A 12,715-nucleotide genomic window follows, 5' to 3' on the forward strand; every position below is an offset into this window, starting at 1 on the left:
CTTCCACCAGTGCCAGTATTCACTACTAATTGTGATATCTACTACATAAAAGCCTTGCTCATGTTCACCCCTGATGTCCTCCTCAGCTCTGAGTGCCAAGTGTGTGCTTGAGGTGTATCCAGTGTAGAAATCTTACAGTTCTAGTGCCCCTCTGTGCGTGGCACTCAAAGTGGCAACTTGTGTTGCTTCTGCCATAAACCAGCCCTGTGTGTATCTCTGGTTCAGCCACATTGCTTTGTTTTTAAATTTTCTATAGTGTGTAATATTCCTCTAGATTTGCAAGCACATATCAAACACATAAGCATCTAATACGTAGAACAAATATAAAGAAGAAATATTAACCCTGTATTTCATTTCTCTTATCAGAAACTGTTGGCCCAATGCAAGTAAGTGGAAAATCAAAAAATGCAGGTCGATTCTATGAAGACATTCATGTTATAGTGCCATCCATTTGTTCTGCAATTTTGTTACTGTCTACTGGATTGCTTGTGTACGTGGCAATCCACAGAAGGTGAGTGAATAAACTGTAATAGTCTCTCCATTAGTGTGGTTCACTTGCCTTCAGAGTACTTCAAGTTCTTCTGTCCTCAGACAGTGTCGACAAGATACAGAGTACAAAGGAAATCAGGGCTTACCTGAGAGCCCAAGTGTTTGCAAGGCAGCAGCTGAAATGGATAACAAGAGAAACTTTCAGCAGATCTATTCATCGTGCCCCACTAAAATTGAGGATCATCTTACACTTAAGCAGTCAGATGATTCTTCTGGTAAGAAACAAACTGAGTATATCAAAGATTGATATTACTTGTATTGTATTTTTATACAGTGTCTGCTTTGGGTTGTAACATGTTATGAAACAAGAGTGTTTGATTGACAATAGAGTACCTCAATAATTTTAGTGTCAACTGTGTTAGTATGTAATTTATTGTGATGGAAAAACTATTACTAGTGTGAACTTATTAATATTTGTTTAACATACCTGAGGGAGTTAGATTAGGAAATAAGAGACACCATACGTAGTACTGTAGATGAGTTGTATTATTTGGGCAGCAAAATAACTAGTGATGGCTGAAATAGAGAGGATATGGACTGGGTTTCCATCTGAGCTCTTGATATTCATACAAGTGGGTCTCTTTACTCCAAAGGTCTCTTTAATTTTCCTGTAGGCAGTATCTCTCTTACCCCTAGTGATATATGCCTCTAATCCTTACATTTGTCCTCTAGCCATCCCTGCTTAGCAATTTTGCACTTCCTGTCGATCTCATTTTTGAAACGTTTGTATTCCTTTTTACCTGCTTCATTTACTGCATTTTTATATTTTCTCCTTTCATCAATTAAATTCAATATTTCTTTTGTTACCCAAGGATTTCTACTAGCCCTTGTCTTTATACCCACTTGATCTTCTGGTGCCTCCACTACTTCATCCCTCAAAGCTACCCATTCTTCTTCTACTGTATTTCATCATTTAACCATACAGCAAAGCTGCATGCCCTTGGGAAAAATTACAGCTGTAAATTCCCCTTGCTTTCAGCCATTCGCAGTACCAGCACAGCAAGACCGTTTTGGTTAGTGTTACAAGCCAGATCAGCCAATCATCCAACTGTTGCCCCTGCAACTACTGCAAAGGCTGCTGCCCCTCTTCAGGAACCACACGTTTGTCTGGCCTCTCAACAGATACCCCTCCATTGTGGTTACACCTATGGTACGGATATCTGTATCGCTAAGGCATGCAAGCCTCCCCACCAATGGCAAGGTCCATGGTTCATATCCGTCACACTTCTTAAATGAGACTCCATACTCACAAATCAAATTTTGTGTTCCAATAGCTTGTGCATGATGCCGCCATGAATGACCACTACAATTCTACCATTCAGTTGCCAATCCACAGAGTCCAGTAAATCACATCCCTAAGACAGTATAGCATTTTTTTGTGTCAAAATGAACATTGTAATGATCTCATGCATATCCATTGCTTTGAGCTCTCTCTCATCCATCAGTCACATAGCTGACTGATATGTCTGCATGGGTAGAACTGTCTGTTTACTCTTCTTGTAGTAATGCTCAGCAGTTATACCCCAAAATATTCTGCATTAATATACAGACGAGGGGCAGGCTAAAAGTTTTGATTGTCACCTCAAAGAAATCAATCTGTGACTATGGAGCTTGGTGATCGTGTTAAGCTGTGACTATGGAACTCGGTGGTGGTGTTTGTCTTTACAAAATCATGCTTCAGTGTGAAGCTTTTTCCAAGTGGTGGGTGATTTAACAGAGACCTTGATTGTAGAGGTCTGCAGTTTGGCTATTCAGGAAACATTCCATGTTGGAAATCGTTTTGTCTTAATTCTGGAAATGCCTGCCAAGCAATGGTTTCATTATCCAGTCATTCAGGGAAAGAGCAAAATATTACTGGGTCCATGCCAGGAGAGTGAGGGACCAGCTTCCCATTATCCTCTGTCTTGGTGGTCTCTTGTAATATCAGGAGATTTTGATAGTAATTTGCTAGCATCACAGTATGACAGCCACAAAAAAATACTCTGCATCACCTTGTCCGATGGTGGTTGGATCTTCCTATTTTTTGGTGGTAGTAACTCCATATTTCCACTCACTGTTCTACTGCTTTGTCTTGGCATCACACAGCAGTCGTACATGGTGATCAGACAGATAAAGAAATGGTCCTACTTGAACTGATACAGCTACACCATTTTTTTTATGTCTTGGTTCGACAGGTTTTTGAATGGGTGTGGAACTGGCCACGATACTGTGGCGTGGGAATTCCAAAGTGTAGCAGTACTCCAAATATGCACCTACAAACAAACAAAAACTCAGTTATGTAACGTTATTTTATCAAGTTTATATTGAAACCTTATGACTAAGGCTTGTACTGAAGACACAGTACAATGTGTAACATTGCTGATTTAAAAGGTGTTGATCAGCATCTCCTTTTCTGACCTAATGGATGAACATATAGGTATTTATAACTTTTTTGAATAATCAATATGTCAGTGTGGAAGATAAATTTCACTTAATATACTTTCTTGATGATCAGCTTGCAGATAAGGAGTCCTATAATTATCACAGAAAGGTCAGTAATGTACAAATACTTAAATAAGTCTAACTTACCGTATTCACCCGAGTGCAAGATGACCCTGAATATAAGACGATCCCCCTTTTTTTAAGAGGCTCCATGAGAAAAATTTATTTTTAACATATTCTGAATACTGTAATCAAAAACTACAAGTTGGTTTATTGAAATTAATTATTTGCCTAAAACACTAGTATTTAGCTATTTTAAACTTAGGCCATTTATTGGCTGTCTGGATTTTGATAATACAAGAAGAAATAAAATAACAAAAAGAAATGATTTACATCAATTTTTATTTTCACTACCTTTTTTGCTTACTAAGTCTGTCATATGTGGTATCACTATTATCAATCATAACCATCATCCTAACAGCGCAGTTGTGAAATTTTTTATCTTTGCCATCCCATATATTTTGCTGTTTGTTCCAAATAAGTGCAATATCTGATGTTGTGGTTGTGGTGTAACATGAGAATGCAACTGTCTTTTGCCATGTACATATCGTATTTTGAAACTTCTTGGCAGATTAAAACTGTGTGTCGAACTGAGACTCGAGCTTGGGACCTTTGCCTTTCGTGAGCAAGTGCTCTACCACCTGAGCTACCCCAGCACGACTCACGCCCTGTCCTCACAGCTTTACTTCTGCCAGTACCTTGTCTCCTACCTTCCCAACTTTACAGAAGCTCTCCTGCGAACCCTGCAGAACTAGCACTCCTGAAAGAAAGGATATTGCAGAGACATGGCTTAGTCACAGCCTGGGGGATGTTTCCAGAATGAGATTTTCACTCTGCAGTGAAGTGTGCGCTGATATGAAACTTCTTGGCAGATTAAAACTGTGTGCCAGACAGAGACTTGAACTCGGGACCTTTGTCTTTCGCGGGCAAGTGATATCGTATTTCATTTCTATATTGATGTGGGAATGTTACAATGTTTCTTGTATCTGGGGACAATGGGGAGCTATGGTTCGCCCAGGCCCCTAGTCTCAGGGAAAGGAAAAAATATAGTACAGTCAGGTGGTTTTCTTTCAAGAAAATGATTTAAAGGTTTGCATTATGCAGGTTTTTAACAGGCGCAGAACTGGATCTTCTTTGTGGCTGCTTACAAGTCACCTTTTGTCTTCCAAAATACTAAAAATACTCCATACCTCAGGCCTTGGCCACCCCTCCTATAAACCGTCATATGGGTGCCTGTGTTCCAAACATATTATCTACCCATCGCTCTTTCATTGGCTGCACAGAACCAGCAGCTGACCTATACCCAATTGTATCTTTCATACCTCACAGTGAGCATTGACAGCAATTGTAGGAAACACGTAAGTACACTGTACATGGTTTTTATGATTTAAATTTTGAATATTTTTGAAATAATCTGTTTCTCATAACATCATATCTGATTCTCTCTGATTCCCTTCTTCATCACTGTCTGATCAAAGATGCTCCATCTCTGAAAATGTAATAATTTTGTTATCAACAGGACATTCAACATAATTTCCCTTTTCATTTACTTATCCTTATGCTTCTGTAGATTCACTTACATCTCTTATGTTGCCTGAAGAATCTTTGCAAGATACATATCATAATTCAGTTTGTGGAAATAACTTTTACTCTGCTGTAAGTGAATTATTTTCTGAACACGGTAAAAGAATTGGAATGAAAAAGAAGCTTGGTTAGAGTATAATGGCCTGTCAACTTTGGGTACATTAGACAAAGAGCCCTAGCTCAGGAAGAACTTGGGATGCAAGCTTTTCAGGGAACTATCATGCATTAACCTCAATTTTCATTGAATCAAATTGAGGATTTCAGCACAATTATTTCCAATCATTTATGCAGCTAATCCTCGTGGTTCAATGGATTGGAGTTCTAGCAGAGTTGCTGGAGGTCCAAACATCTGTGTAGGCCTCCAGTAGTTCATAAGGTACACTTTTTTCAGGAAAAGACAAAGATCCATGTTCTAAGTCCAGGCCAGAACACAATTGTATTTTGCTGAGAAGGGCAATTTCTGTGCACACTCTGCTACAGAGTAGGTATTTTATCCTCGTAGCTAATTCATTATTTTTACCATTGTCTTAAGATGAGTTCTGCAGTATATATCCTTCCTGATTTACTACTGCAATTGAAATAACTTTCGTCAGCAATAACATTGTTCACAAATTTCTACCAGGAACTCTATATGAATAACAATTTCATTTTGTTTTATCATTTCAGAGCTCTATGAGATGAGCCCATATGCCACATTTCCTGTGTCATGTGATCTTGCAAGGACAACTAACACACCAACACTTGACTATACAATGCAGTTTAAAACCTTTGGACACCTGGAAAATGATAGTGGTGTACAACAGGGATGCACTCTTCAAGTCAACAGAAAGCGTCAGCACATGATGTCTGATGACAGTGCAGGTATTCATTGTTTGTAGACTGATAACCTTGTAGTTTAGTCCCTTTAGTCTACATACCAACCAACCAACCATTGTTTGTATCAAATTAAATTATAAACTAAAAAGGTGCTTAGGTACAAAAAATATTTTATAGTCATCTCTGCCTTTTTTTAACTTTGTGCTTCTGATATGACCAACTTAGGAGATCTGCATATACTGTGTCTTTGCAGCCCACTTATGAGATCTGCATATACCCTGTCTTTGTTCCAAACTATGGAAAAAAGAACTCATAGATTTTAATTCCAGTGTCTTTAAAATCTAACTTTTAATATATTGTACAGTTATATCGGTTTTGTAGCAAAGATCATTGCCGTGTGTATTACTTCATTGTGTGGTGGTCTTCTTTAAGTACTTTACTTTTGTATGAAACTTATTCACAGTTGCAAATATGGTCAACCATCAGCTGTACAGGGTGTTACAAAAAGGTACGGCAAAACTTTCAGGAAACATTCCTCACACACAAATAAAGAAAAGATGTTATGTGGACATATGTCCGGAAATGCTTAATTTCCATGTTAGAGCTCATTTTAGTTTGTTCTTCCGTCTACGCTCAATGGAGCACGGTATCATGATTTCATACGGGATACTCTACCTATGCTGCTAGAACATGTGCCTTTACAAGTATGACACAACATGTGGTTCATGCCCGATGGAGCTCCTGCACATTTCAGTCGAAGTGTTCGTACGCTGCTCAACAACAGATTCGGTGACCGATGGATTGGTAGAGGCGGACCAATTCCATGGCCTCCACGCTCTCCTGACCTCAACCCTCTTGACTTTTATTTATGGGGGCATTTTAAAACTCTTGTCTACACAACCCCGGTACCAAATGTAGAGACTCTTCATGCTCGTATTGTGGACGGCTGTGATACAATACGCCATTCTCCAGGGCTGCATCAGCGCATCAGGGATTCCATGCGACGGAGGGTGGATGCGTGTATCCTTGCTAACGGAGGACATTTTGAACATTTCCTGTAACAAAGTGTTTGAAGTCACGCTGGCACGTTCTGTTGCTGTGTGTTTCCATTCCATGGTTAATGTGATTTGAAGAGAAGTAATAAAATGAGCTCTAACATGGAAAGTAAGCATTTCCAGGCACATGTCCACATAACATATTTTCTTTCTTTGTGTGTGAGGAATGTTTCCTGAAAGTTTGGCCATACCTTTTTGTAACACCCTGTATAATGGAATGACAGCAATGAAAATATGTGCCAGACTGGGGCTTGAACCTGTATATCCTACTTTACATGAGCAGTTGGAGGAGATTAGTGTTCATTGTCCTGTCGACAACGAAATTATTAGAGATGGAGTACAAGCTCGGATTAGGGAACTATTGGGAAGGAAATTGGCTGTGCCCTTTCAAAGGAACCATCCCGGTATTTGCCAGAAATGATTTAGGGAAATCACGGAAAACCTAAATCAGGATGGCTGGAGATGGGTTGAGCCATTGCCCTGCCAAAAGCGAGTCTAGTGTGCTAACCACTGAACCACATTGCTCAGTAAATGTGAGCAGTTGCCTTAACTGCTTTGGCTATCTGTGTATGACTCATGACCAGACTCAAACTTCCATATGTCATTGTTCCACATCGTAACCTGTGCACACATTGTGAACAGGGGAGGATATTTTAATTGAAAGTCATTGGTCAGTATTGGCAGATAAATACAGTATTGCATTGCCTGTGTTGTTAAGATGAGCGATGCAATTTTCCTTTGGACAAGCATGCTTGTCTGAAAGAACATTGCATCCTTCTTCTTAACAACACAGGCCCTGCAATATCAGCTTTATTTTTAATTTTCTGATGAGGGGGTGGCTATTGTGCACCACTGGACACACTTTCAGGGGGACCAAGGTTCAGTTTCTCACTCAACTATGCTGAATTCTGTTTTACTTGGTTTCCTTAGATTGTTTAATGCAAATACTGTAGTGGTTCCTTTGAAAAAGATGTAGTCAGTGTCATTCTCCACCCATCCACAGTCTAAGCTTTAGTGCCATCTGTAAAAACCTCATCATTGAGAGGCCATTAAATCCTAATCTTTCTTTCATTTCACAAGGAGAAAAGAACGTGTCTAGTGATTTCAAGAATTTAATGGATAATAAAATTAACATTGCATGTGTGTGTAGGTGTGTGCAACGTAAAAGCCATCACCTAAGTGGACAGGAACTGCAATGCAGTGGTATTTCATTCCCAAGGTGCGTATATTCAGGGTACCAGTGTATTTCAAAACAGCAGCAAGTCAGCTGCACATCAGGCAGCCATCATTGCTTTTCAAAGACAGTGGTCATGATCCAAAGAAATATCTGATAGGATTCAGCTGAGTCACCACATGCAATATGTGGGATGACATGATGTGTTGTACAGCAGAGTCCTGCAGGGTTGAGAACAATGAAGAGAAGCTCAATAACTAGGACAAATAAGAGGCTGAAATGAAAGAGAGAAAATATGATTGATGGTCAGTACAAAGTTCACTTAACAGAAGAACAAATTAAGAACAGGACAAAAAGGCCTGGAGGAATGACACAGTCCTATATGAAGAGTGTTTTGGTCATATGTCACATTGTGAATCTGAATATTACAGACTGATGAAAGGAGTTGCGGAAGATGTGTACCAAGCTCTTATGGTAAAGGATGCCACAGCAACTGAGGAATTCATCAAATTGTGCCAGTGCATCAGGGAAACGAAACAGAAAAAAATCAGATAAAAGAAGTTTGACTAACTCCCAAATGTGGTCTGTATGGCAGTTCTGGGAGATCTTCACAACCTCACCTCACTCTTTTGCCAGGTAGTGAGAAAAGAGATATAGCATTTATGGTTACCAGTATTGTCAAAGCAAATGTGCGGGAGATAGCAGCAATGAAAGTTAAGACCACATTCAGGAAGTGATAGAGAATGTTAAGAAGAGGTGTGTCAATATTTAGCACAAGTCTCTGCTACCAGTTGTATGTGCCAGGAAGAACTGACATCACTTAGTTCCAGTAAGATGGACGTAGAGGAATTATGGGCAAAGTTAAAGCAGATTGTAAATCATAGTGTGGAGAATTGTGTGTCTAGTAAATGGATTAAGGATGGAAAAGAGCCACCATGGTTTAATAATGAAATTCAGAAAATGATAAGGAAGCAGAAGCTGTTGCACTCTCGGTTCAAAAGAGAATGCACAAATGACACAAGCAAAGGTTACTAGACATTCATATATCTGTAAAAAGATCTATGCACAAAGCCTGCAACAACTACCAGTGTCATACCTTAGCAAAAGATATGACGGGGAACCCGAAAAAATTCTAGTCCTGTGTAAAATTGCTTCCATCCAGCTACTTGTTGACCAGCCTGGTGTGGCAGTTGAAGATACCAAAATGAAATCTGAAGTTTTAAGTTTTGCATTTAAGAAATTGTTAACACAGGAGAATTGTACAAACATACTATCACCTGACCATCAGACAGTCTCCTGTATGGATGACATAGTAGTAAGCATCCCTGGTGTAGAGAAACAACTAAAAGAGTTGAAAACAAATAAGTCACTAGGTCCAGATGGAATCCCAGTTCAGTTTTTCAAAGAGTACGCTACAGCATTGGCCCCTTACCTAGCTGACATTTATCACAAATCTCTCAACCAGTGTGAAGTCCCAAGCAACTGGAAAAGAGCACAAGTGACTCTTATATGTAAAGAGGGCAAAAGACCAGACCCAAAAAATTACAGACCAATGTCCTTAAAATTGGTTTGCTGCAGAATTATCAACACATTTCAGTTCAAATATAATAAATTTTCTTGAAACTGAGAATCTTATGTCGATGAATCAGTGCGGTTTTAGAAACCATCACACATGTGAAACTCAGCTTGCCCTTTCCTCAAATGATATACTGCGACTTGTAGATGGAAGACAACAAGCAGATTCCCTATTTCTGGAAAGCCTTTGACACGGTGCCCAATTGCAGGCTGTTAAAGAAGTTTCGAGCATATGGAATAGGTCCACAGATATGAGAGTGGCTGAAAGACTTCTTAATTAATAGACCCAGTATGTTGTCCTCTACGGTGGGTGTTCATGAGAGACGAGGGTACCACAGTGCCCCAGGGAAGTGCGATAGGACCGTTATTATTCTCTGTATGTATAAATGATTTGGGGGCGGACAGTATGGGCAGTAGTCTGCGGTTATTTGCTGATGATGTTGTGGTGTATGGAAAGTGCCAAAGATAAGTGACTGTAGGAGAATATACAATGACTTAGACCAAATTTCTAGTTGTTGTGATGAATGGCAGCTAGCTCTAAATGTAGAAAAATGTAAGTTAATGTGGATCAGAAGGAAAACAAACCCGTTATGTTTGAATACAACATAATTAGTGTGTTGCTTGACACAGTCGTAGCGTTTAAATATCTGGGTGTAATATTGCAAAGCAATATGAAATGGAACAAGCATGTGAGGATTGTGGTAGAGAAGGTGAATGGTCGACTTCTTGGGTACTGCTGGAATGTTTGGGATCCATACCAGGTTAGATTAAGGGAAGACATCAAAGTAGTTCAAAAGTGGAGTGCTATATTTGTTACTCATAGGTCTGAACAATCTGCAAGTGTTACGGGCATGGTTTGGTAACTCAAATGAGAATCCCTGGTGGGAAGGCAACATTCTTTTCAAGGAACACTGTTGAAAAAATTTAGAGAACTAGCATTTGAAGCTGACTGCAGAACGTTTCTACTGCCTCCAACATGTTGTTGTTGTTGTGGTCTTCAGTCCTGAGACTGGTTTGATGCAGCTCTCCATGCTACTCTATCCTGTGCAAGCTTTTTCATCTCCCAGTACCTACTGCAACCTACATCCTTCTGAATCTGCTTAGTGTATTCATCTCTTGGTCTCCCTCTACGATTTTTACCCTCCACGCTGCCCTCCAATACTAAATTGGTGATCCCTTGATGCCTCAGAACGTGTCCTACCAACCGATCCCTTCTTCTGGTCAAGTTGTGCCACAAACTTCTCTTCTCCCCAATCCTATTCAATACTTCCTCATTAGTTATGTGATCTACCCATCTAATCTTCAGCATTCTTCTGTAGCACCACATTTCGAAAGCTTCTATTCTCTTCTTGTCCAAACTATTTATCGTCCATGTTTCACTTCCATACATGGCTACACTCCATACGAATACTTTCAGAAATGACTTCCTGACACTTAAATCAATACTGGATGTTAACAAATTTCTCTTCTTCAGAAAAGCTTTCCTTGCCATTGCCAGCCTACATTTTATATCCTCTCTACTTCGACCATCATCAGTTATTTTGCTCCCCAAATAGCAAAACTCCTTTACTACTTTAAGTGCCTCGTTTCCTAACCTAATTCCCTCAGCATCACCCGACTTAATTAGACTACATTCCATTATCCTTGTTTTGCTTTTGTTGATGTTCATCTGATATCCTCCTTTCAAGACACTGTCCATTCCATTCAACTGCTCTTCCAAGTCCTTTGCTGTCTCTGACAGAATTACAATGTCATCGGCGAACCTCAAAGTTTTTATTTCTTCTCCATGAATTTTAATACCTACTCCGAATTTTTCTTTTGTTTCCTTTACTGCTTGCTCAATATACAGATTGAACAACATCGGGGAGAGGCTACAACCCTGTCTTACTCCCTTCCCAACCACTGCTTCCCTTTCATGTCCCTCGACTACATGCCCGTAACACTACATACGTTGTGCATAAGGTCCACAAAGATAAGATACGTGAAATTAGGACTCATGTGGAGGCATATAGATAATTATTTTTCTCTCACTCTATTTGCAAGAGGAACAGGAAAGGAAATTATAGGTATTCTCTACCATGTGCCGTATGGTGGATTGCTGAGTATTTATCTAGATGTAGGTGTAGAATAGACTAAGCCAAATTGGACTGATGACACAGTCATGAAACGACAACCCAGTACCCAGCCTACGAAGTCACAATCAACTCCTCCACAAAGTGTAATACCCAGCAGAAGAAGAGACATGGAGGACAGAGAAAGAAAGTGAATTTTAGATATCTACTACACCCCCAATGTCAGACATTGCAACAGTTCTATTCATACCAGTCTAATGTAGATGATTACAATCAGCCTGTGGAACGAAGCCCATCACCATACCATTGATGAGTTTGCTCACTAATATGCCTTAGCTGTTCCCCATCATCGTACAGATATACCAACCGCTTGTCTGGTCACTGAACTCACGAATGTGAGGTGACCATCTATAGAAGTAAGGCTGCCAGAGATAAAAATCCTCCACAGATGACAATCACCAAAATGTCAGGAAATCTTACTGATATCATCATCATCAATGGCTAGTTTGTCTAAGTGCTGATCAATTCAGGGGATTCCTTTTCTGTATTCTCGAATGATTATCACTGTCTGATAAAGAAGACTTATGTTCTGTGATACAAAAATGATTATGCTAAAAGCCAGAAGTGGGAAATGTGTCCAGCTGCAGCTGACAGGAACATTTATTGCAAGAATAACAATCAATTAATTTTTTTTTATTTTTTTATTTTTTATTTTTTTTTAGAATCTAGTTGAAATGCTATTCTGGACGAACTTCTTGCAAGTTTCACAGTCAGTCATAGGAGATCAGAGCTCCAGACTAACAAAGCTATTCTAGCAAGCAAACATAACAAAGATTGCCCTGGTTAGTTGTTCACCATTGAAAACGTTGTTACTCCACCATCATCACTTTGACAAGTTACAGTTATGAATCAAGATGCACTGTTAAACTGTGAAGCTTTTGTTGATTTTGAAAGCTATTCAGCCTCACAAATGAAAAATACTTGCCAGTAGTGATCGTAAACATTTTTGGTGATCAAAGAACTCTTTGGATTACTAATTGTCATGAGAAGCCTAAAGGTATGTACATGATGGCAGCTGAACCTGTTCAGGGAAGTCAGCTTAGTGCCGTTGATGAAGAATCGTGCTCCACTACCACTGCAGACAATTGTAGTGCCAATAGAAACTTGTCTGACCAAGGAACAATCTTGTATATGGTTTCACCTGTTGAGCGATGGATTATTGGGGGGTGGGAGGTGGAATATTTCAAAGTGACACCACTGAACCTTCACAAAGTGCTTGGTCCTCTGTTGGCGTTTCTGTCTCAACAATATTGACAGCTGAACAAAATCATGAAAAAAGATTTCTACCTATTGCCTTGCGTTGATGACACTCTAGACTGCTTGAAATTAGCAGAATTTTTATCAACTGT

The 12,715-nt window shown here is 39.5% G+C and overlaps 1 protein-coding gene across 1 annotated transcript in view; it reads left to right on the forward strand.

The window, feature by feature from the left end:
- LOC124779577 (Down syndrome cell adhesion molecule-like protein Dscam2) overlaps positions 1 to 12,715 on the forward strand; it is a 432,737-nt gene that overhangs the window by 386,931 nt on the left and 33,091 nt on the right. The window contains exons 29-31 of the mRNA XM_047253719.1: positions 367 to 511; positions 592 to 764; positions 5,281 to 5,475. Coding sequence (XP_047109675.1) covers positions 367 to 511; positions 592 to 764; positions 5,281 to 5,475 — 513 coding nt within the window. The remainder of the gene's footprint in view (positions 1 to 366; positions 512 to 591; positions 765 to 5,280; positions 5,476 to 12,715) is intronic.

The sequence above is a fragment of the Schistocerca piceifrons genome, chromosome 1 (genome assembly GCF_021461385.2).
Source record: "Schistocerca piceifrons isolate TAMUIC-IGC-003096 chromosome 1, iqSchPice1.1, whole genome shotgun sequence".
NCBI classification, from domain to species: Eukaryota; Metazoa; Arthropoda; class Insecta; order Orthoptera; family Acrididae; genus Schistocerca; species Schistocerca piceifrons.